This window comes from Littorina saxatilis, linkage group LG13, assembly GCF_037325665.1.
Source record: "Littorina saxatilis isolate snail1 linkage group LG13, US_GU_Lsax_2.0, whole genome shotgun sequence".
NCBI lineage: Eukaryota > Metazoa > Mollusca > Gastropoda > Littorinimorpha > Littorinidae > Littorina > Littorina saxatilis.
Genome location: NC_090257.1, coordinates 29,289,074 through 29,312,566, shown reverse-complemented (window position 1 = coordinate 29,312,566; position 23,493 = coordinate 29,289,074). Strand labels below are relative to the sequence as shown.

The 23,493-nt window shown below is 43.7% G+C and overlaps 2 protein-coding genes across 2 annotated transcripts in view; one reads left to right on the top strand and one right to left on the bottom strand.

The window, feature by feature from the left end:
• Nucleotides 1–16,004, top strand: part of LOC138945461 (DNA polymerase alpha catalytic subunit-like) — a 57,562-nt gene extending 41,558 nt beyond the window's left edge. The window contains exons 28-40 of the mRNA XM_070316891.1: nucleotides 1,060–1,182; nucleotides 1,418–1,450; nucleotides 2,606–2,698; nucleotides 3,689–3,894; nucleotides 4,589–4,721; nucleotides 5,932–6,063; nucleotides 6,434–6,509; nucleotides 7,676–7,774; nucleotides 8,224–8,432; nucleotides 10,505–10,633; nucleotides 11,542–11,658; nucleotides 13,257–13,350; nucleotides 15,774–16,004. Of these exons, the coding sequence (XP_070172992.1) occupies nucleotides 1,060–1,182; nucleotides 1,418–1,450; nucleotides 2,606–2,698; nucleotides 3,689–3,894; nucleotides 4,589–4,721; nucleotides 5,932–6,063; nucleotides 6,434–6,509; nucleotides 7,676–7,774; nucleotides 8,224–8,432; nucleotides 10,505–10,633; nucleotides 11,542–11,658; nucleotides 13,257–13,350; nucleotides 15,774–15,943 (1,614 nt within the window). The 3' untranslated portion in view covers nucleotides 15,944–16,004. The remainder of the gene's footprint in view (nucleotides 1–1,059; nucleotides 1,183–1,417; nucleotides 1,451–2,605; nucleotides 2,699–3,688; nucleotides 3,895–4,588; nucleotides 4,722–5,931; nucleotides 6,064–6,433; nucleotides 6,510–7,675; nucleotides 7,775–8,223; nucleotides 8,433–10,504; nucleotides 10,634–11,541; nucleotides 11,659–13,256; nucleotides 13,351–15,773) is intronic.
• A 3,219-nt stretch (nucleotides 16,005–19,223) lies between these two features.
• Nucleotides 19,224–23,493, bottom strand: part of LOC138946072 (uncharacterized) — a 10,768-nt gene continuing 6,498 nt past the window's right edge. Inside the window, exons 2-5 of the mRNA XM_070317585.1 lie at nucleotides 23,443–23,493; nucleotides 22,815–22,960; nucleotides 20,502–20,859; nucleotides 19,224–20,219 (exon numbers count right to left, since the gene is read on the bottom strand). The exon at nucleotides 23,443–23,493 is cut by the window's right edge and continues 303 nt beyond it. Of these exons, the coding sequence (XP_070173686.1) occupies nucleotides 19,801–20,219; nucleotides 20,502–20,859; nucleotides 22,815–22,960; nucleotides 23,443–23,493 (974 nt within the window). The 3' untranslated portion in view covers nucleotides 19,224–19,800. The remainder of the gene's footprint in view (nucleotides 20,220–20,501; nucleotides 20,860–22,814; nucleotides 22,961–23,442) is intronic.

Sequence of the window (23,493 nt, the reverse complement as noted above, 5' to 3'; positions counted from 1 at the left end):
ACTAATAACAGTATGGACAAGTGACTAATAACAGTATGGACAAGTGACTAATAACAGTATGGACAAGTGACTAATAACAGTATGGACAAGTGACTAATAACAGTATGGACAAGTGTCGTGGCTTCAATTTCACCCATTGAAAACAAGATGGGCAAAGCCCTAAAGACTCGCACAAGGAGTGGACAACACACAGAGGTGACACGAAGCTTGTCACAGATCGAGGTCCAAGGGAAAATCCAGATTTTCCGATGCTGCAGCCTCTGTAACACACGGTCACCCTACTGCGTGTAACGGAGGCAATCAACAATTGCTCCCATGGGGTCGCCTTCACGCGGCGGGAGTGTTTTTACCAAGCTACCCCACCCCTTTACTTCTCTTCTTTTGTCTTATTTCTGCCTTACCAGTCCTTTCACCTATATTTCCTTCCAAGAAAACTCTCCCTACTATTCCCTGCAGTTTTCCAATTCTTTTCTTGTTGTCTTATTTCTACCTGACTGGATCCATCACCTTTATTTCACTTACCAAAAGTCTTCTTTTCCACATCCTTATTTCTCTGCACCCCGCATGTCGTAAGAGGCGACTAACGGATTCTGTTCCTCCTTTTACCCTTGTTAAGTGGTTCTTGTATAGAATATAGTCAATGTTTGTAAAGATTTTAGTCAAGCAGTATGTAAGAAATGTTTAGTCCTTTGTACTGGAAACTTGCATTCTCCCAGTGAGGTCATATATTGTACTACGTTGCAAGCCCCTGGAGCAATTTTTTGATTAGTGCTTTTGTGAACAAGAAACACTTAACAAGTGGCTCTATCCCATCTCCCCCCTTTCCCCTATCCCATCTCCCCCCTTTCCCCCCGTCGCGATATAACCTTCGTGGTTGAAAACGACGTTAAACACCAAATAAAGAAAGAAAGAATCAACAATTGTATGGTGTGTCCCTGTTACCATGAATGTATGATGTTTCCCAGACCTACAGCATTCTAAAAATGTGTGTGTGTTTGTTAGCGTTACTAAAGTCGTTTGAAAGATTAAAATCAAATTGCTGTTGTTTGTTTGTTTCAGTACGACATTCGTCAGAAAGCCCTGAAGCTGACAGCCAACAGCATGTATGGGTGTCTGGGTTTCACTTTCTCACGATTCTTTGCGAAGCCTCTGGCCGCCCTCGTCACTGGCAAAGGACGTGAGGTAAGACTGAATGCTGGGTGTGTGTTTGTGTGTACTGCTAGTTCTTGGATATTTGCCATGCATGTGTGCATAGGAGAGGAAGAGACTGAGTGTGTTGTAGAAGAAAATTGTCATCTGTTGCCGTTTGTGATAATCAACTGTTCCTATTTCTTTCGAATACATCACCTCAATTTAACTATAAGGAGTTACCCTACTTATGAGTATCAGACTGAGTCCTTTTTTTCTCTATTGGCAGATCCTGATGAAGACAAAGCAGCTTGTTGAGGGGGTGAGTAATGCTACATATTCACTAATTAATATTCACTAATTAATATTCACTAATTAATATTCACTAATTAATATTCACTAATGAAGCAGGAGCCACTTGCAGTGTTTGCAGTATTTTGTGACATGAATCTACATCTACAGCTTCATTGCTTTCTGAGCAAAGCTGTTTTTTGACTCACATGCGAAGCAAAAGTGAGTCTATGTACTCACCCGAGTCGTCCGTCCGTCCGTCCGTCCGGACGTCCGGACGTCCGTCCGTCCGGAAAACTTTAACGTTGGATATTTCTTGGACACTATTCAGTCTATCAGTACCAAATTTGGCAAGATGGTGTATGATGACAAGGCCCCAAAAAACATACATAGCATCTTGACCTTGCTTCAAGGTCAAGGTCGCAGGAGCCATAAATGTTGCCTAAAAAACAGCTATTTTTTACATTTTTCCCATTTTCTCTGAAGTTTTTGAGATTCAATACCTCACCTATATATGATATATAGGGCAAAGTAAGCCCCATCTTTTGATACCAGTTTGGTTTACCTTGCTTCAAGGTCAAGGTCACAGGAGCTCTTCAAAGTTGGATTGTATGCATATTTTGAAGTGACCTTGACCCTGAACTATGGAAGATAACTGTTTCAAACTTAAAAATTATGTGGGGCACATGTTATGCTTTCATCATGAGACACATTTGGTCACATATGATCAAGGTCAAGGTCACTTTGACCCTTATGAAATGTGACCAAAATAAGGTAGTGAACCACTAAAAGTGACCATATCTCATGGTAGAAAGAGCCAATAAGCACCATTGTACTTCCTATGTCTTGAATGAACAGCTTTGTGTTGCATGACCTTGGATGACCTTGACCTTGGGTCAAGGTCACATGTATTTTGGTAGGAAAAATGTGTAAAGCAGTTCTTAGTGTATGATGTCATTGCTAGGTTTAGTTATTTGACCATGTCAAGGTCAAGCATGTGAGTCGTATGGGCTTTGCCCTTCTTGTTTAATGTGAATTTTGTAATTGTTACTGGATTCAATCAAATGAATTCATCAGGTCATTCTCTCTCTGGACAAGCTAATGATTTTGGGTATGTGTCCAATGGAGACAATGCTCTTATGCCACGTAAAAGCCGAAAATATCTTAAACATTTGTACTTGTGCAGATGGGGCTGGAAGTTATTTACGGCGACACAGATTCCATCATGGTCAACACTAACAGTACGGACATGGACCAGGTCTTCAAGCTGGGAAATCGGGTAATGGTCCAACCCCCTCTACCCCCATCCGCATTCACCCATCATCCCCACCTCTTAATAGCATACAGCAATATATATAAAAAAAAATAGCCTCATCTAGGGTTTGTCGTCACATTAATTGCTAAGTTCTTAGTGTTCGCTCTATTTTCAGAATGTGATGTCACTTCCACGGGACTTTTTGGGGAGATAGACCAGCTTGCATCGATCTACAATTTTCTTGTTGTTTTTTCCTGGTCTTTTTAAATGCACAAGAGTTTTATTATTTCTGCACAGCAACACAATTTGGAAGGGGAAAAATATTGTTCAGGTTTATAAGTCAACTGAGTTCAGGCTAGTCGCGCATGCTATTGGCTCAGTACGTGCTTAATGAGATACGACATCGAATAAACAAACCAAAATGTCTCTTCTGAACCCCCCCCCCCCCCCCCCCCCTCCTTCAATTTTGTTAAAGTCAAAAGCAAAGCAAAGTTTGAGAAGACATGATGAATGGCATCAACAAAAAGTTCTCTGAATTCTTATGTATGTCTACGGAGGAAATGACAAAAGGGCATGAGAGAATAAGGTTCGTCTCAGCGACTTGCTCATATCAATGGAGGAAAATTACTGGTAAGGTCTTCGCCAGGCTGTGCATGTATCAGTATTGTATCTCATTAGGCCAAAAAAAAAATAGGTCTGTTTACGGTAACATAGGCCAAAAAAATAGGGTCGGTAGGTCGGGATTTTTTTTTTTTTTTTTTTTTTCCCCCAAAAAACCATATTTTTACGTTATTTTGCCAAAAAAACAAGATTTTTTATTTTTATTTTTTTTTTTCTAAATGCCAAAGAAAAGTCTAGGGTCGCGCGAAAAAACTAGGGTCGGTCGGGTTACCGTAAACAGACCTATTTTTTTTTTTGGCCTTAATGTAATTTTGACATGGAACTACTCATCTCACTGCCAAATAAGAGACACATGCGTATAGCTTATTTACTTGTGTTGCTTTGTTTCTACAGGTAAAAGCTGAAGTCAACAAACTGTACCGGCTTCTGGAGATTGACATCGATGGCGTGTTCAAGTCTATGCTGCTGCTGAAAAAGAAGAAGTATGCAGCCCTGAACGTGACCAAGAACCCAGACGGCTCCTACTCTACCTCCCAGGAACTGAAAGGCCTTGACATTGTCAGGCGTGACTGGTGCGACCTAGCCAAGGAGGCTGGAAAGTGAGTTAAAATTGTTATGGTGAATAGACAATGTTCGGAAATGACTGTTGGGTTGGTATGGGTTGTGAAAGAGTTTCTTCTCTTGAAAACATTAAGCCAAGCTTTCCCGCTTGCCATAAAAAGGCTAATCACGAGCGAGCGGTGTGTCTCCACATGTAATCAGGGACCACGTGTTGAGACACGCCTCTCCTCCGAAAGCGGCGTATGGCTGCCTAAATGGCGGGGTAAAAACGGTCATACACGTAAAATTCCACTCGTGCAAACCACGAGTGCACGTGGGAGTTTCAGCCCACGAACGCAGAAGAAGAAGAAGAAGAGACACGCCTCTTGCAAGTGTTTGGCCTATGAGGTCACATGGGAAAGCTTGCCTCAATTTTTCCGAAGAGAAACAACTCTTACGCAGTCCATACAAACCTGAAAGAGTTATCTCCGGAAGTTGTCTATTGTGTATGCCGTGTCGCAGATGAGTAGAGATGAAAGTCCACGTCACCTCATCTTGCAATAATCTGTACTTTGTGTGTGTGTTTGGTGTGTATATATATATGTGTGTGTTGTGTATGTATGTGTGTGTGGTGTATATGTGTGTCAGTGTGGTATGTATCTGTGAGTTGTATTCATTAGCAACTGTCCAGTCATACAAAACCTGTAAACAATACTGATTCTAATTCTTGTGTGTGTGTGTGTGTGTGTGTAGCTTTGTTGTAAGTCAGATCCTGTCAGGAGAGGTGAGGGAGACGGTGGTGGAGAACATTCACACCAAGCTGCAGGAGGTCGGGGAGAAGGTCCGCAACAACGAGCTGCCCGTCGAGCTCTATCACATCACCAAGGTAACGCTGGCTGTACTGGTACTAACTGTAACATTAACAGCACAGAGATCTTTCTGGTATGTTATAAAAGAAGACTATTTTCTCTACTTGCACGACCAAATAATATAACTGTATCTCATCTTACCTATTCTCAGTTTGACAATGACGGCATGAGACATCGGGGCTCCAAAAACTTTTGAAAAATTGTTCTCTGTTGGCTGCTGTTATAATTAGACAACTGCTTGTTTCATATTCAATCAATCAATCAATCAATATGAGGCTTATATCGCGCGTATTCCGTGGGTACAGTTCTAAGCGCAGGGATTTTTTTAATTTTTTAATTTTTTATTGACATTGACATATTGACATAGCTATTCTCAGAGCTTTATCACAATACCATGGTGAAGGCTGTCCTTAATTTAAGTTGACTTCCTGAAGTCTTTTTACTGTAAATTCAGTGCAAAAGCTTCATGCAGCGAGCTTCGGGAAGTAGACTTCGCAAAGTCGAGTTTGCCAATTAATATCAGGCCTGCAAGATTTATTTTGTTTTGGCTGTTTCAACTTAGGCCTAAAAAAAAAAATAGGTGTGGTTACGGTAACCCGACCTACCCTATTTTTAGGGGCCGACCCTATAACTTTTTATTACATTTGTCAAAAAACCCACAAAAAAACCAAGAAAACGAGTGCAGAAAACGCAATGAAAGCGAAAGCGCCCGAGTCGCACACTTATTTCCCTGTCAAGTAGGTTTAATTTGTACACATTAGAAAAAAAAGTTTAAAAACAAAAAATGATTGCCTACCTTCCTATCCTATTTTTTGGGGCTATGTTACCGTAACCACACCTAATTTTTTTGTGTGGCCTTAGTAAAGATTACTGTAACAGTGAAACTGACCTGGAACAAGAGACCTAGCATTGTTTCAAAGACTGTACTCTGTGAGTGTGTCTTCACCTTTTCTACTTCTGTAATAGTAAGTCTTGACATAGGCTACTACCTCTACCTGTCCTAAGGTAGGCCAGTTGGATTCTAAGAGGATGTAAAACTCAACTAGTCAGTCAGTCTTTCATCAGCTCAGCAGCTGACGTGCATTACAATATTGTTCTTTTGATCGTTTACAGGCAGTTTAATTACGTTAAAAAAAAAAGTGTCATTGTAATGTACCCATTTTGATAGACAATAAAATGTGTTTGTTATTGTCAAGCAGACTCTTTACTGTGGTCACTTGTGTGCAGCAACTGACGAAGAACCCTGAGGATTACCCGGACAAGAAGAACCAGTCGCACGTACAGGTGGCGCTTAGACTCAACTCTAAGGGCGGCAAGAAGATCCGCGCTGGTGACGCCGTGTCTTACGTCATCTGTCAGGTCAGCTTTGGCTCCCTCACAACATAGCATCAATATAGACCTTATCAATCATCAAAAAAGTATTAAGCCAAGAACAAATTTCAATGTTTTAGATTCCCCGACCAACACTATTTTTTCCATCCTGAAGAGGAGAGGGCACGCTTGTAGAACGTGCTGCTGAGTCTGTTCATCCTCGCCATTAATCATGTGCGTGCGAGGGTGTGTGTGTGTAGTATGGATGTGGGCGGACGTGCCTGTCTTGATTACATTGGGTGTTCTTACTTCGTATGTTGTATTGTTTTTGTGTTTAGGGTTGTTGTCATATGTTGTTTGGTTGTTTTAAGAGCAGATGAACCACACTTTTCCATCCATTGTTTAATTGTATCCCCAGGATGGATCCAACCTATCAGCCACACAACGAGCGTACCATCCAGACGAGCTGGCAAAGAGTGATACTTTGAAACTGGGTGAGTTCCACTCAATCTTTTCTTTCTGACTGACAGATACATGCTTTCTGGCTTCTTTCTTCTTCTTCTTGTTCACTCATGCTTTCTGGCTTATAACCATTGTCTATTGTAAAGAAGGCTTCATTGCTTTATGATTGACAAACCAGGCATGATGAGATTCTTTCTCGTGTTAAAGGAACTCTTTCTTTTTACCCTCTAGTGGTATGAAAAATTAGGCACATTTTTATTCATTATGAAACAGTTAACAGCACCATGGTCATGTATGAATCACGTTCTGTTTTGTGTTCAGCTAGGGCTGAGAAGGTTGATGGAAATCTTCAACGTGTGTTCTAATTTTGAAACTTTTAGACCCTGTTTTGGGCCATTTTCCATGGAGATCTCTGTTCCATTGTGTCTACTTTTCAACCAGAGATGAGAAAATCAATAAAAAATCTTCAACATTTGTTCTAATTTCAAAACTTTTAGTTTTAGTCCTTTTTTTTCCCCTCCTTGTTGACAATGTTTGTTTCTGATCTCTGTTTGTTCCAGTGTGTCTTCTTTTTCAGCCAGGGATGTGAAAATCAATGGAAATCTTAAACATTCCTTCTTCTTCTTCTTGTTCAGCGTTTGACAATCGTCTGTTCTAGTTTGAAATCTCCCCACCCACCCCATCCCGCCCCACCTCACCCCCTACCTATCGCCTAAAATAACGTGTATATATATTTTCTGCGCTTTGTGTCAGCACTGTGTGTGTGTGTGTAAATAGTACCGTTGACACGTTTTTATATAGAAGCCTACTGTGGTTCTTGTGCTTAGGCTGTGTATTGGACTGTCATTGTATGCCTGCATTATTAGTTGTCAGTAATTATTACATGTGCTGATTGTTCTCTTTGCCTGCGCGCGTATAGTATGTTGGTTATGTTTGGTCATAGTATGTTTGTTTATGTTTGGTCGTTATCTTGCCTGTGCGTGTATTGTATGTTTGGTCGCTTTCTTTGCCTGTGCATGTATAGTTTGTTGGTTATGTTTGGTCGGTTTCTTTGCCTGTGCGTGTATAGTATGCTTGGTCGATGTATGTATTGTAAAGCGCTAAGAGTAGACATTTTTCTAGAATAGCGCTATAAAAGTTTGCATTATTATTATCCTTCTTGACGATTTTCCATTTTGATCTGTTGGGGTGTGTGCAGACACGCACTACTACCTGGCCAATCAGATCCACCCCGTGGTGTCGCGACTCTGTGACCCCATCGAAGGGACTGATGCAGCTCACTTAGCAGAGTGTCTGGGTAAGACCGTACTTTGTATTTTTTTCATTTTCATTGAGGCTTTTAAGGCCTTGCTTTCTCAGATTTTCGTTTCATTACTTCTGTAAACTTACCTCCACTTCCCTCTCATTGGAGACCTGATTTTCTCAGGTATTTGGATATCTTATAATTATAAACGGGGGAAACAACTGCAAGAAGAAACACAGTTACCATTTGATGGAGATCTGTCCAGTAGTTTTCCGCAAATTGATCTACATACACATACACAAAAGCCAAAATCTATTTAGAATCATCAGACTTTGCCATCATCTCAGCAGAATTGTTGCCTTTCTTTCAATTAGATTGCCGAAACTTATATATATCTATTTTGGCAAATTTGCAGGCAAAAACAAATCCTAGCAAAGTCCCTGTTGAAATCCGTTTTCAGGACTGGTTGATTATTATTGCTTATGTCTCTTCTCCGTTTTCAGGATTAGACCCCTCTGGCTACAGACACAGCCAGCAGCATGCTGGGAATGCGGACGAGGAAGACGCGTTGCTGGCAGCACAGATGACGGAGGAGGAACGGTTTCGGGACTGCACTCGCTTTAAGTTTGTCTGCCCCGTGGAGTCGTGTGGCAGGGAGAACATCGTGGATAGTGTGTTTTCCTATGTCGCCCCGGATCAAGCTTCCGAGAAGGTGTGTACCAGTGTGAGAGAGAGAGTGTATGTGTGTGTGGCAGGGAGAACATTGTGGATAGTGTGTTCTCCTATGTTGCCCTGGATCAAGCTTCCGAGAAGGTGTGAGAGAGAGAGTGTGTGTGTGTGTGTGTGTTAGTTTGTGTTAGTTTGTGTGTGTGAGGTTGAGTCTGTGAGTGAGACTGAGTCGGGGGGGGGGGGGGGGGGGGTAAACAGTGTTCATGTTAGCCAGACATTTATAGTACAGTGGAATACCCTTCATAACGCCTCAACAAATCTTAGAAAATTATGCCCCCGAACCCCCCTAGCAGGGCTAGGCGCTTTGCGTCGTCGACTTTACTATTACTTACACATTTTCAGCCTTTTTTACTTTTTTCAATTCCCATGCCTGATCACCCTTTTAAGACATTGCTTTCTCAGATTTTCGGTTCATAATCTCTGTAATTTACCTCCATTTTAAGAATCCTTTCCTTTTCACAACCTTATTTTCTCACATTTTTGATAGTCTGAAGGGGGGGCGGGGGGGTACTGCAGTACAGTGGAATCCCTTTTAACACTTCAAGCACTCAGGTCTTTAAAAGGAAGGAGTCTGAAAATGGGGGAAAATTAAGAGAGGTTACGATCAGAAAATCAGAGCAAACAGGATCTTACATTCAAGGGAGGGAGTCTTAAATTGGAGGGTTGTAAAAAGATATCACAGTGCGCTAAGAGATTCAATCAATCAATCAATCAATGAGTCTTATATCGCGCATATTCCGTGGGTACAGTTCTAGGCGCTCTGCAGTGATGCCGTGTGAGATGAAATTTTATACGGCCAGTAGATTGCAGCCATTTCGGCGCATATTTACCTTTCACGGCCTATTATTCCAAGTCACACGGGTATAGGTAGACAATTATTAACTGTGCCTAAGCAATTTTGCCAGGAAAGACCCTTTTGTCAATCGTGGGATCTTTAACGTGCACACCCAATGTAGTGTACACGGGGGGAGGTTCGGACACCGAAGAGAGTCTGCACACAAAGTTGACTGTGAAATAAATTTCCGCCGAACCTGGGATCGAACTCACGCTGACAGCGGCCAACTGAATACAAATCCAGCGCGCTACCAACTGAGCTATATCCCCGCCCCAGAGCAAATCGAGAAAAGGAATTATTGAAGGAAGCGCAGACTGTGATACAGTGGAAACCCCCCAATTTAAGACTCCCTCCTTTTTTGGCTCACGTAAGTGTAGCCTATGCGATCGTAACTTTGTCTGTCTGTGCGTGCGTGCGTGCGTATGTGCGTGCGTGCATGTGTATGTCTGTGGTAGAAACTTTAACATTTCGTCATTTGAAGACGTCACATTATGGCGTAAGAGGGTTAGACGTCACGCGAAGGAATGTCTCGGTCATTGTTATTTTGAGCGGGCCGAGACTAGTTGGCAGTCGTGTATAAGTAGGCTACATGCAGACAGACAGATCTAGATCTAGTGTCTCGTTTTCTTGCACAGTGTCACCTATGCTTACTGTGTGTGTGTGTGTGTGTGTGTGTGTGTGTGTGTGTGTATGTGTGACGGAGTGATTGAGTTTGTGTTACTGTTTGTCGATTTCTTATGTGAGCCTTGAAGGCTTCGCCTCTTGTTAAGACCTGGTTTTCTCAGACTTTCTGTTTATAACCTCTGTTAAATGACCCCCATTTTAAGACTCCCTCCTTTTTAAGACCTTGTTTTCTTAGACTTTCTGTTTATAACCCCTGTTAAATGACCCCTAATTTAAGACTCCCTCCTTTTTAAGACCTTGTTTTCTTAGACTTTCTGTTTATAAACCCTGTTAAATGACCCCCATTTTAAGACTCCCTCCTTTTTAAGACCTTGTTTTCTTAGACTTTCTGTTTATAACCCCTGTTAAATGACCCCCAATTTAAGACTCCCTCCTTTTTAAGACCTTGTTTTCTTAGACTTTCTGTTTATAAACCCTGTTAAATGACCCCCATTTTAAGACTCCCTCCTTTTTAAGACTCTATTTTCTCAGAGTTTAGGTCTTAAAAGGGGGGTTCCACTGAAATATTAAGTTAATTGATGTATTGACTGTTTCAGGCGGCGACCAACTACACGTTGGCACAGTGTCAGCGCAGTGGGTGTGGGGGCAGACCGTACTATCACCTGGCCTACCTGCACAATAGGCTAGTTCAGGACATCAGGAGTCACATTGCCAAGTATTACGCTGTGAGTTATTTTCTCTTTTGAATCTGAACGATACAAGTCTGAAAAAGCTGTATTTACACAGGAGTCCAGGAGTCACATTGCCAAGTATTACGCTGTGAGTTATTTTCTCTTTTGAATCTGAACGATACAAGTCTGAAAAAGCTGTATTTACACAGGAGTCCAGGAGCCATTTTGCCAAGTTTTGTGCTGTGAGTTATTTTCACTTCTGTAGGCGTGACAACTGTGGAACTAAAAGACCTGCATTCTACAAGCATGCACCTCCTCTCCAATCCACAAGGGTGCTAATTTTCCAATTTATGCCTGATTTTCGATTTGGGAAATTGTTTGAGAATTGATTTCCAGTTCTTCTTCTTCAGCTTCAGCGTTCAACGGATTTCCAGTTCGACTCTCAGGCATACAGACCTAGGAACCCACATGATTTCGCCGTATTTTGTACGCTTGATTGTCTAAAATACGATCAGTACGGTCGGTGGAAAAAAAATACGACGAGACAAATTCTAAAGATTGTTTTTCTTCTGTTTCTTTTAATGCTTCAAAACTTTGAGCAGTGTATGTTCAGGATTAGGGTTTTTCAGTTTTGGGTTTGGATATAATGTAGCCCTAGCACTCCTAAATCAAGTCCCAACGCCTTCGATCTCTCTCCCCATTACTGCTCCGTTCCCTTCGGTACCAAGTGAGCTAACGACAGCTTGTTTAAAAAATTATGAGCTGCAATTTGTCTTCATCAGCTCACTGGGTTTGTCTTTTCTTGGCAACTGGCTCTTCTTCTTGTCAATCACACGAAACTGTCTCTAAAAGCGAAAGCACCAAATACAGGCATCACCAGAACATCTCTGCTGCCAAAGGTTACAGTGAGTGAAAATAAAAACACTTAATATTTTTGTCTACATTTTTCTTTCTCTCTTCAGGGGTGGTTGAAATGTGAGGACTCTGCATGTGGCTCCAGAACACGAAAGTTGCCCTTGACCTTTCAGAGAGGTCATCCCATCTGCACCATCTGCCAGCATGGTATCTTGCACCGAGAGGTAAGAGATACAAACATGAGATGTTACATTCATTTACAATGTTATGTACTTTTCAAAGCCCCAACTGAAGGGTTTGTGTGTGTGTAAGTGTGTGTATGAATGTTTGTAAGTAAGTGTAAGTGTGTGTGTGTGTGTGTGCGTAAAATCAGCATTCAAAGAAGGTATGAACCACAGCTTTAATCACTTTCAGTAAAAAATACTGCAGCACTTCTTCTTTTTCAATATAATTTTTTCCACGTCCTCATCATGTTCATCTCTCTGTTATAATTATCTTCTGCTTTCAAACTACTCAAATTTCTTGACATCTGAGTCATTGTAGACGGCTTACATTGTACCCACTGCAACCAGCAACAAAGACCTTTCATGTCCCTGCTCAAGAGATGGGCAATACAGTGGAACCCCCCTTTTAAGACCTTAGTTTTTGGATTTCCTATTCATATCCTCTGTAAATTTGCCCCCATTTTAATCAATCAATATGAGGCTTATATCGCGCGTATTCCGTGGGTACAGTTCTAAGCGCAGGGATTTAAAAAAAAATTTTTTTTATGCAATTTATATCACGCACATATTTAAGGCGCAGGGATTTATTTATGCCGTGTGAGATGGAATTTTTTTACACACTACATCACGCATTCACATCGGCCAGCAGATCGCAGCCATTTCGGCGCATATCCTACTTTTCACGGCCTATTATTCCAAGTCACACGGGTATTTTGGTGGCCATTTTGATCTATGCCTATACAATTTTGCCAGGAAAGACCCTTTTGTCAATCGTGGGATCTTTAACGTGCACACCCCAATGTAGTGTACAACGAAGGGACCTCGGTTTTTCGTCTCATCCGAAAGACTAGCACTTGAACCCACCACCTAGGTTAGGAAAGGGGGGAGAAAATTGCTAACGCCCTGACCCAGGGTCGAACTCGCAACCTCTCGCTTCCGAGCGCAAGTGCGTTACCACTCAGCCACCAAGTGCGTTACCACTCAGCCACCCAGTGCGTTACCACTCAGCCACCCAGTGCGTTACCACTCAGTCACCCAGTCCATCAGCCACCCAGTGCGTTACCACTCAACCACCCAGTCCATCGGCCACCACTCGGCCACCCAGTGCGTTACCACTCAGCCACCCAGTGCGTTACCACTCAGCCACCCAGTGCGTTACCACTCAGCCACCCAGTGCGTTACCACTCAGCCACCCAGTGCGTTACCACTCAGCCACCCAGTCCATCGGCCACCACTCAGTCACCCAGTCCATCGGCCACCACTCGGCCACCCAGTCCATCGGCCACCACTAGGCCACCCAGTCCATCGGCCACCACTCGGCCACCCAGTCCCTCGGCCACCACTCGGCCACCCAGTCCCTCGGCCACCCAGTCCATCGGCCACCACTCGGCCACCCAGTCCATCGGCCACCACTCGGCCACCCAGTCCATCGGCCACCACTCGGCCACCCAGTCCAATTTTAAGATTCCTTCCTTTTTAAGAACTGATTCTCTCAGATTTTTAGAGCTCGTAAAAGGTTTATCCAGTTATGTTACATAGCAAGCTGGATAACGTTTCAAGTACATGTACTGAAAAGTTGACATTTTTATGTTGTGCAGTACTCTGACTCGGCGTTGTACACCCAGCTGTGCTTTTACCAGTTCATCTTTGACGTGGAGAAAGCCAAAACTCTGCTCACCAATTCTGAGAAAGGTTAGCAGTTGCAGTCATATGTCTGTGCAGCATCTGTTTTGACCGAAAACTCGCAAACATTTTACCAGATTTTTTCATGTGAAAATACTGGAAAGAATTTTTCTTTGTCTCAGACATGTCTGTTTGGTATTTTGGTTAAACGTAAGTTCTGATATTTTTACCAGATATGTGGAAATATTGGAAAAATAATTACATTAGTTTTCTCACTGAGATTAAAGCTATTGCGACTTCAGCAAAGCTTGACTGTTTGCCCTGACCAAGTGACTGATTTTTCTTCTTGTACTGCCACACTATTCAAATTTTGGTTACTCTGTGTGTGTGTGTGTGTGCGCATTCGTGCGTGCATGTGCGCGCTTGCATCAGAGATGAGATTTTTTCGCGGAATTCCGCTCAAAAGTTGATCCCCAGGACCGTTTTTCTGAATCGTCCAGATCCGTTGAGAAAAAAATGGGGGGGGGGGGGGGGGGGGGGGGGTTAGAGGTTTGATTATTAGAATCTGACCTGCCAATGTCTGAATCTCCCAAAAGACTAGACCGGTTTTTCATTGTCCGGACCGACAAGAATACCTCCGACAAAAAACATCTCCGCCGAGCTCAAAACCAAAAATCTACGAAATGAACTTTAGACCCGTGTATGAACTGTCCATTTGGGAACAAGTTTCCCTTCATCATCAGTGTCTTCATCGCGGAAGTTCCTAAATGGGCTGATTTAGTTGTTGACTTTAGCCACTTTCGTGTGCAAGGAAGATGGCGGCGTCAGTGCGATTGTTGGCAGAAACAGAACATGCTTTAGCTTCTGAGATTGATAAAGGGCTAGAGAACAAATGGGCGTGGAAAGACGAAATTATAACTACCGAAGTGAAGGGACGAAAACTGTCCATCCGTCTCGGAGATTCAGTTCAAAAGTTGAATGTTCCGGGGAAGGCACAATGCACGTGGTGTAATAAAGTACTGGGCTACAAATCGAGAGGCAAGAGTGTAAAGACGGTGAGTGTTTTGACATATTTATCCTTGTGTGCACACTTGTGTTTGTCAGTCTGTGAGTGTGATGTTATTTTCAGTGACTGTTGTTGTTTATTTGTGAGATTCATTCTAGAAATGCATGAACAATGCCCAAAGTTGTAAACAAAATATTCTGCTGCTAAGACTCATTTCTGAGCAATTTTTTGTTATTAAAATGCTAAAAACGCTTCGCCCCCTGACCCCCACAAGGGGCATTGCCCCTGGACCCCAAATTTTGATATAAGAGGGTAAACAAAATTTGGGGTCCAGGGGCAATGTTTGTTTACCCTCTTATATCAAAATTTGGGAATCTCATCACTGTTGCATGCATGCATGTGTTTGTATGTGGGTGACTGTGAGCACGCTTGTGTGTGCGTGTTTTTACTTCAAACATTGCAATACCCAGTATCAGCCTTGATCTTGAATTACCACTGTTGACTGTGTGTGATCCTTCTTCTTCTTCGTTTCATCGGCTGAAACTCCCACGTTCTCTCATGGATTTGCACGAATGGATTTTTATGTGTATGGCCGTTTTTACCCCGCCATTCAGGCAGCCATACGCCGCTTTCAGGGGAGGCATGCTGGGTATTTTTGTGTTACCAAAAACCACCAAACTGACATGGATTACAGGATCTTTTCCGTGCACACTTGATCTTGTGCTTGCGTGTACACATGAGGGGGTTCAGGCACCAGCAGGCAACATGAGTTGACCCGTGAGATCGGAAAAATGTCCATCCATAACCCACCAGGCAGCCGCAGCCGGGATTTGAACTCATGACCTTCGGATTAGGAGGCCGATGTTTATCCACCTGGCCACTCCGCCCGTCGGCGTGAGGTTCAATCTTTGCATCCTCGAATGATGGTTGTCAACGGTGTGTGATCCAATCTTTGCAGCCTCGAATGACGGTTGTCAACTGTGTGTGAGTTAATCTTTGCAGCCTCGAATGACGGTTGTCAACTGTGTGTGATCCAATCTTTGCAGCCTCGAATGACGGTTGTCAACGGTGTGTGATCCAATCTTTGCAGCCTCGAATGACGGTTGTCAACTGTGTGTGATCCAATCTTTGCAGCCTCAAATGACGGTTGTCAACGGTGTGTGATCCAATCTTTGCAGCCTCGAATGACGGTTGTCAACGGTGTGTGATCCAATCTTTGCAGCCTCAAATGACGGTTGTCAACGGTGTGTGATCCAATCTTTGCATCCTCGAATGATGGTTGTCAACGGTGTGTGATCCAATCTTTGCAGCCTCGAATGACGGTTGTCAACTGTGTGTGAGTTAATCTTTGCAGCCTCGAATGACGGTTGTCAACTGTGTGTGATCCAATCTTTGCAGCCTCGAATGACGGTTGTCAACTGTGTGTGAGTTAATCTTTGCAGCCTCGAATGACGGTTGTCAACTGTATGTGATTCAATCTTTGCAGCCTCTGCAGAAAGCCAGCTGATGAAGGACAGTGACATGGCGGCCAGTGTTCCAGCAGCGTACCGCGCGCTGAAGAACACAGTGGATTCCTGGCAGCGCAGCAACGCCTACTCCCAAGTCAACCTGGACAGCCTCTTCCAGGGACTGTTTGTCTTCAAGCACGAAAAGTGAACAATACACTACAGCTTTACCACTAAACTTGTTGGTTGGTTTTGCTTTTGTTTGGGGGGGGGGGGGGGGGGGGTGCTGTACGGCATCTTCCAGGCACTGTTTGTCTTCAAGCATGAAAAGTGAACAACACAGTGGTACTGGTAAACTTGTTTGTTGGTTGGTTTTGTAGGGGGGGGGGGGGGGGGGTTGCCTTCTAGCGGTAAAAGTGAACATTCATTACAGTGGTACTGCTAAACTTTTGTGTTGGTTTGCCTGGGGGGGGGGGGGGGGGGGTGATTGTACAGCCTCTGTCATGGACTGTCTTGAAGCACAACAAGTGCACAATACACTACAGTAGTACTACTAAACTTTTGGTTTTTTGGGGGGAGGGGGTGTATGGCCTGTTCTATGGACTATTTATTTTCAAGCAGGGAATATGAGCATCAAACTTCTGTGGCATCCCCATTTTATGCTGCCCAACTTTGTTTTTTGGTTGGGTTTTGTTGTTGTTTGGGGGGTGTTTTTGTTTCCACTAGGGGTGGGATGTCACATGTTCTATTTTGCTGTTTTCCTTCAAATTGTCCATTCTTCCATACATTTTTAAAATATAACAGCACATTTACAGTGAAATTTCTTGGTCTTTCTCAACCTCTTCAACATTAGTTGTAATCTTACCATAGGCTTCATTAATGAATTGATGAGATTTTTAAAAATGTGAAAATAGCATGCAATATTCTTTTCATGTCATATAAGTTTCAAATGTGTAAGCCTCACTGTCATTGATCAGTTGAAACGTTTATGTAATGTACTGTAAAAGGGATTTGTTTTTGTTTGTTTTTGTTTCTTTTTTTTTTTCTTCTTGTCTTGTTTTGGTCTTTTTTTTTGGGGGGGGGGGGGGGGGGACTAGCAGGGTCTTGCTTTTTTGGGGGCAGGCATGGTACTCTTCCGCCGATCGGCGGAAATCTGCCGAAAACGAAAATAAAAAAATAAAAAATCTGCTGATTGACTTGAGATTATTATTTTTTCTTACTCAAGCCTTGTTATCTTTCACTTATATCCCTCTCAGCTTCAAGGAGAGGGCACTAAACACATTTGAATTAGTAAAAAGTCGTCAGCTTCAAGGGGCGTTGCCCCCTGACCCCCACAAGGGGCGCTGCCCCTTGACCCCGCCAGGGGGCCTTAGCGGCCCCCTGGACCCCCGGCTTTATTTCAGCTGAAATTGCCATTCCTTCAGTACCATGCCTGGGGGGGAGGGGGTATTTTTTTCCTTCTGTTGTAAGTGTTTGACAAATGGTAGCTCATGTGTTGTGTAGTTAATCTGAAATGAAATGCTGTCATATCGCATATTTGGTTTGTGTACTAAGAAATCAGAAATATTGATGTGTTAATTATGTACATTACTTTTTACAATCAATGATTTGTTTTGTTCTGTAGCAATGACGTTGGGTATATTTGCATTGTTCTCAGCCTCTTACTTATTCTTGCACTGTACCTATTTAGGTGTATACCAATGTTTTAGGTACCGGCACGGTTGGCCTAGTGGTAAGGCGTCCGCCCCGTGATCGGGAGTTCGTGGGTTCGAACCCCGGCCGGGTTATACCTAAGACTTTAAAATTGGCAATCTAGTGGCTGCTCCGCCTGGCGTCTGGCATTATGGGGTTAGTGCTAGGACTGTTTGGTCCGGTGTCACAATAATGTGACTGGGTGAGACATGAAACCTGTGCTGCGACTTCTGTCTTGTGTGTGGCGCACGTTATATGTCAAAGCAGCACCGCCCTGATATGGCCCTTCGTGGTCGGCTGGGCGTTAAGCAAACAAACAAACAAACAAAAATGTTTTAGGTTTATTTATTTGTTGTACATATCTTTACCTGAAAGCATGAACAGATTTGTAATGGTCTGATAAGAAGATTTGTATTTTATGAGTACGTGTTTTCATTAAAAGATGATCATTAGCTTTTTGGGAATGTATGATTTTTTCTGAATTCTGTGTTTGGTTGTTCAATTTTTATTCAGCTAAAATGTGTAGGTCAGTAAGTAATGAATGTTAATTGTGAATTCTAAACCTGTCATCTATTCACATGTGTGACATTGGACAGGCCGTCGCCTCCAGTGTTGATGTGTGTTAATGATTTTAATTGTGAACTTTCAAAATAAACTTGTTCAAGAGAGTTCCATGTACATATGTTTGATATTTGACAGAATTGAAATACAGTAGACATTTGTGTACTGTCAGACTCTACATTTAACTTCAAAATAAATGTATAAGTTCAAGGAAGTTGTCTGTGTGAGGTTTTTGTGTGTGTATGTGGGTGTATTTGACTGGGGTGTGGTGTATCAGTATGTCCACTAAATCAGTAAATGTGTCTTGAGTTGGTGTGTGTGTGTGCTACTAGTGTATTTGACTGGAAGGTATGTTCAATACAAGTGTATTTAGCTTTAGTATGTGTGTGCTACAAGTGGCGTGGTGGTAAGACGTCGGCTTCCTAAACGGGAGGTCGTGAGTTCGAATCCCGGTCGCTGCCGCCTGGGGTTAAATTTTTGACTAGGCCAAAAAAAAAAAAAGTGTGGTTAAGGTAACATAGCCAAAATAAATAGGGTAGGAAGGTAGGCAATCACTTTTTTTTGTATACTTTTTTTCTTAATAGCAGAGCAACCAAGCGTCTAGCACTCGCAACCGAAGAAGATGACGCCATTTTTGTCATGGCAAGCGTCTGTTGGGCCTTTTTAGTAATTTCCCTTGCGTCGTCTGTCGTCTGCATGACGACTCGAGCGCTTTCGCTTTCATTGCGTTTTCTGCACTCGTTTTCTTGTTTTCTTTTTTTTTTTGACAAATGTAATAAAAAGTTGAAGGGTCGGCCCCTAAAAATAGGGTAGGTCGGGTTACCGTAACCACACCTATTTTTTTTAGGCCCTAGACAAAAACGCATTAAAAGAATGCCACAAGGCACTAAGAACGGAATTGCAAGGACCAGTTTCATCGCAGATCAAGTATTATCAGAGACATAGATAGAAGAGATGCGAATGTATAGGAGCAAACGATGAACAGGTCGCGAGAAGCGAAATTACTACATTTAGCCTGGCCTTTCCAGGCTTAGCCTCACCACACAGATTTGCCTTCAAACGCGTCTGCCCACATTTTTCATGACAGCAAGCAAGGAATGTGCTACTTTCTTATGAACACAAACACACACACAGAGAAACAGACAGAGAGAAAGAGAGAGAGTGAATGGAGAGAGAGAGAGACTGACAGACAGACAAAAAACAAACACATAGATATATTGGGAGTCTTAAACACAATAAAGATGTACACATAATTTATTCAAAAAGCAAAGCATATCTGGTATCAAATCATCGGCACGGATCTTGACTGACGTTCACTGTTCTTCATTTAATCGTCAGCACGGATCTTGACTGACGGTAACTGTTCGTCATTTAATCGTCAGCACGGATCTTGACTGACGTTCACTGTTCGTCATTTAATCGTCGGCACGGATCTTGACTGACGACCACAGTTCTTCATTTAATCGTCAGCACGGATCTTGACTGACGTTCACTGTTCGTCATTTAATCGTCGGCACGGATCTTGACTGACGTTCACTGTTCTTCATTAAATCGTCGGCACGGATCTTGACTGACGACCACAGTTCTTCATTAAATAGTCGACACGGATCTTGACTGACGACCACAGTTCTTCATTAAATAGTCGGCACGGATCTTGACTTACGACCACAGTTCTTCATTAAATAGTTGACACGGATCTTGACTGACATTCACTGTTCTTCATTTAATCGTCGGCCGGCACGGATCTTGACTGTCATTTACTGTTTTTAATTTAATCTTCGGCACGAAACTTTATTGACGTTCACAGTTCTTCATTTAATTGTCGGCACGGACCAGGAATCCAGTGAAGGAGGTGGTGTTGATGGCATACTCTCCATTTCTGTCGACATTTTTCAGCGACACGCGTTGCCCCGCCGTGAGGTAGAGCGTGGCGTGCACCGACCCCATGGCATGGTAATCTCCGTACTGACGAGTGATCGCACCTGACACGCCGACATCGTTCTTCATGAGGAACATGTAGACCATGGAGTCGCTGCTCTGGGTTTGCGCTGAGGCCACGAAGAAATAGGTCCCGTTCCTAGGCGCCGTAAAGAAGCCCGTGGTGCCGTTGAAGGCGTTGCCCTCGTTGGTGACGATGTCGAAGGGCTGGATGGTTCCTATGCTGGTGAAGACCGCAGACAGCTGGGCAGAGAAGCTGACTCGCAGCGTGGCTGTGGCTGTAGCTGAGGTGGCGTCTGCAATTCGGGGAATGGTGGTTTTGGTGAGGACGGTGATGAGGATGAGGATGATGATGGTGATGGTGGTGATGAGAACGGTGATGATTATGATGGTGATGATGATGATGATGATATTTTCAAACTTTATCTCTCATAGACAAAACCGTAGATATAAAGACCGAAAGACTGATTGACAGACACACACACACGCATACGCACACGCACAAACACACGCACGCACGTACAATCACACACACACACACACACACACACACACACAATCACTTTGTATAAACTTACTGAGCCTTGATTGAAGTTCTCCAACATCTTTCCTCAGCTGTTCGTTTTCTGCCCCAAGCTTCCTTTGCATCTCTTGCTGCTTGGCCTCTGTCTCATTCTGCCTGGCCTCTGTCTCTCTCTGTCTGGCCTCTGTCTCTCTCTGTCTGGCCTCCAACAGAGTGAAGCTGACCTTGCCCTCATCCACAGTGACAGTGGCGCCCTCTAGCAGCGGGGAGAGTGGCGGGAGACAGCGTGTGGCTGGGGAGAGGCGGGGCGGGAGAGTGCAGGTGTAGTTACCCCCAGACGGAGGATTGGGCAGGAGCAGACGGAATGTACCGTTGTGTTCACTGGAACTCTCCACCGTGTGGCCGTCGGGGGTCTGGGGAACATATGAACAATATCCAGCTGCATGCTCCCGCTATGTACAATCAACTTCCAACGCAATATTGAGGGCAAAGACTCCAAGCAAACGCATTTATAGGCATCTCCACTATATTTGCTGTTAAGAAGTTTATTCGTCAACAATGTCCTTCTTTTTCGAGATAGCAACTAGGATCTTTGAGTTTTAGTATGTGTCCAAGTCCATGTAAAACCTGGGAGGATCTGAGACAGAGAGCAAAACCGTTTTCTTGGGAATGAGTGCGGCTTTGATCTAAATAACACGCAAAAATCCACTCGCGCAAAAACACGAGTGTACGTGGGAGTTTCAGCCCACGAACGCAGAAGAAGAAGATATAAATAAGCAGCGGGATTGGTAAAAACTCCCTTTTACATGTTTTGACTAAGATTGTATGACTCGGTGAACGGAAATACAAGAGTACTTCTGCGTCTGTACTTGACGGTAAGCTCGCCTGAATCACAACTGAGAAACCTGCGACTATACGACTATACGACCGCTTCCTTGAAATCTCATTACCTTTAAGCGTCCCACTGTGACGAATTTTGACGGCGAACTGACAACGATTTGGGATTCGTGGAGAAAATCGCCCAAGTCGTTGTGGTTTCAGGGCTCCCCATAGCTCGCGCCCCTATACGCACTAGAAGCCGAAACTGATCACGTACTAGAAATTCATTGAGGGGGTCCCGGGACGCACTAAACATATAAAGAGTGGGTCCCGGGACGCACTACATTTCGGGTATCGTGCGTATCGTAGGTACTCTTTTCAGACTGTAGTCGTCGGTCAAGTATAGTGCAAGCCCAAATGCCAATTTCACGCCGGAACGATATGGAAAAGTGTGTGTGTGTGTTCCATTTAACAAGGTTAAGTTGAAGTGTACTCTTCGAATATTCTGATGATAAAAGACCCTTCGTATCACACGATTCGCGATAACAATGCGTTATATGACCACAGGTAGTTTGGGGACCATGGACTTTTGGGACCCTCTAAAACTCCGCATAGGGGGTCCATGGACCCTCTAAACATTAAAAAGTGGGGGGCCCGGGACCCTCTAGAACGGGCGTCTGCGGTGGGGAGCCCTGGGTTCGTATTACTTCGACGGTAAGCTCGCCTGAATCACAAGAAACCCGCAACTATACGACCGCTTCCTTGAAATCTCATGACCTTAAGCCTAGGTCCTACTGTGACGAATTTTGACGGCAAACTACAACTGACGCCGATTTGGGATTCGTGGAGAAAATCGCCGAAGTCGTTGTGGTTTCAGGGCTCCCCATAGCTCGCGTCCCTGCGTCCTATACGCATTAGAAGCCGAAATCACGTACTAGAAATGCATTGAGGGGGTCCCGGGACGCACTAAACATATAAAGACCGGGTCCCGGCCGGGACGCACTACATTTCTGGTATCGTGCGTACTGTGGGTACTCTTTTCAGACTGTAGTCGCCGGTCAAGTATAGTGCAAGCACAAATGACAATTTCACGCGGGAACGATATATGGACAAGTGTGTGTGTATGAAGTTCCATTTAACAAGGTTAAGTTGAAGTGTACTCTTCGAATATGCTGATGATAAAAGACCCTTCGTATCACACTATTCGCGATAAATGGCAATGCGTTATATGACCACAGGTAGTTTGGGGACCATGGACTCTTGGGACCCTCTAAAACTCCGCATAGGGGGTCCATGGACCCTCTAAACATTAAAAGTGGGGGTCCCGGGACCCTCTAGAACGGGCGTCCGTGGGGAGCACTGGGTTCGTATTACTTCGTTCTTGTTCGGCCGATTTTTCACAATCGTTCGTGGCAAACCTGCATCGTTGTGGCAAAATCGTGTAACTCGTTGTGGTTCGCCAAAATATTCGTGCTAGTCTTTTATTTCGTGCTAGTCTAGGCAATTTAAAAGTAGTACAACGCCGATGAACATTGGGACTAGAACTGACCGTCCAGACGACGTGGACAGCAGGGAGACCGAGGGCAGTGAAGACGCCACACGTCAGCTGCACTCTCCACTGTCCCGTCGTGTTGTCCACAACTGCGTCTGACATCTGAAGCACGTGTAACTTGCCGCTTTCTGCTGTGGGCGGCTCTGGGGAGAGAGTGGAGAGTGTCCGAAACAAGAGATTTTGTCCCTGCGATTTGAATTTTACAGTTTATTTTGTTCATGCATTTCTTCGGTCAGAACTTCTAGAAAGAACTAGAAACGTTATGGAAGCCGGAATGAAAAAAATAGTACTGAAAACTACAAATGTAAAAATATGATCTTTGAAAAGCAAATCTGAGCAAATAAAGTATGCAGAGTTAATTACTACAGTGTTCTAGATGATCGAACGTGTAGCAAAGAGTGTACGCGTACGTGTAGATATTGCGTCACCCGTGACTCACTTTTGTCTCCAATGTTCCAAATGCATAGGTTGTTTTGCTTCCAACAAGACTGCAGATCTTGGCAAACGCGTGACGTAAAAACTACATTTGATGACGTCACCCGGCCGTGCACGTTCCCGTACAGGTGCTGAAAAGTGCAACATCTAGATCTCGCCAATCTTAGAGAAGAGCTAGAAACGTACTCACCAGCCACCTGAAGGGAGACAGTCTTGGAAAACGTGACCAAAGGATGAGCAG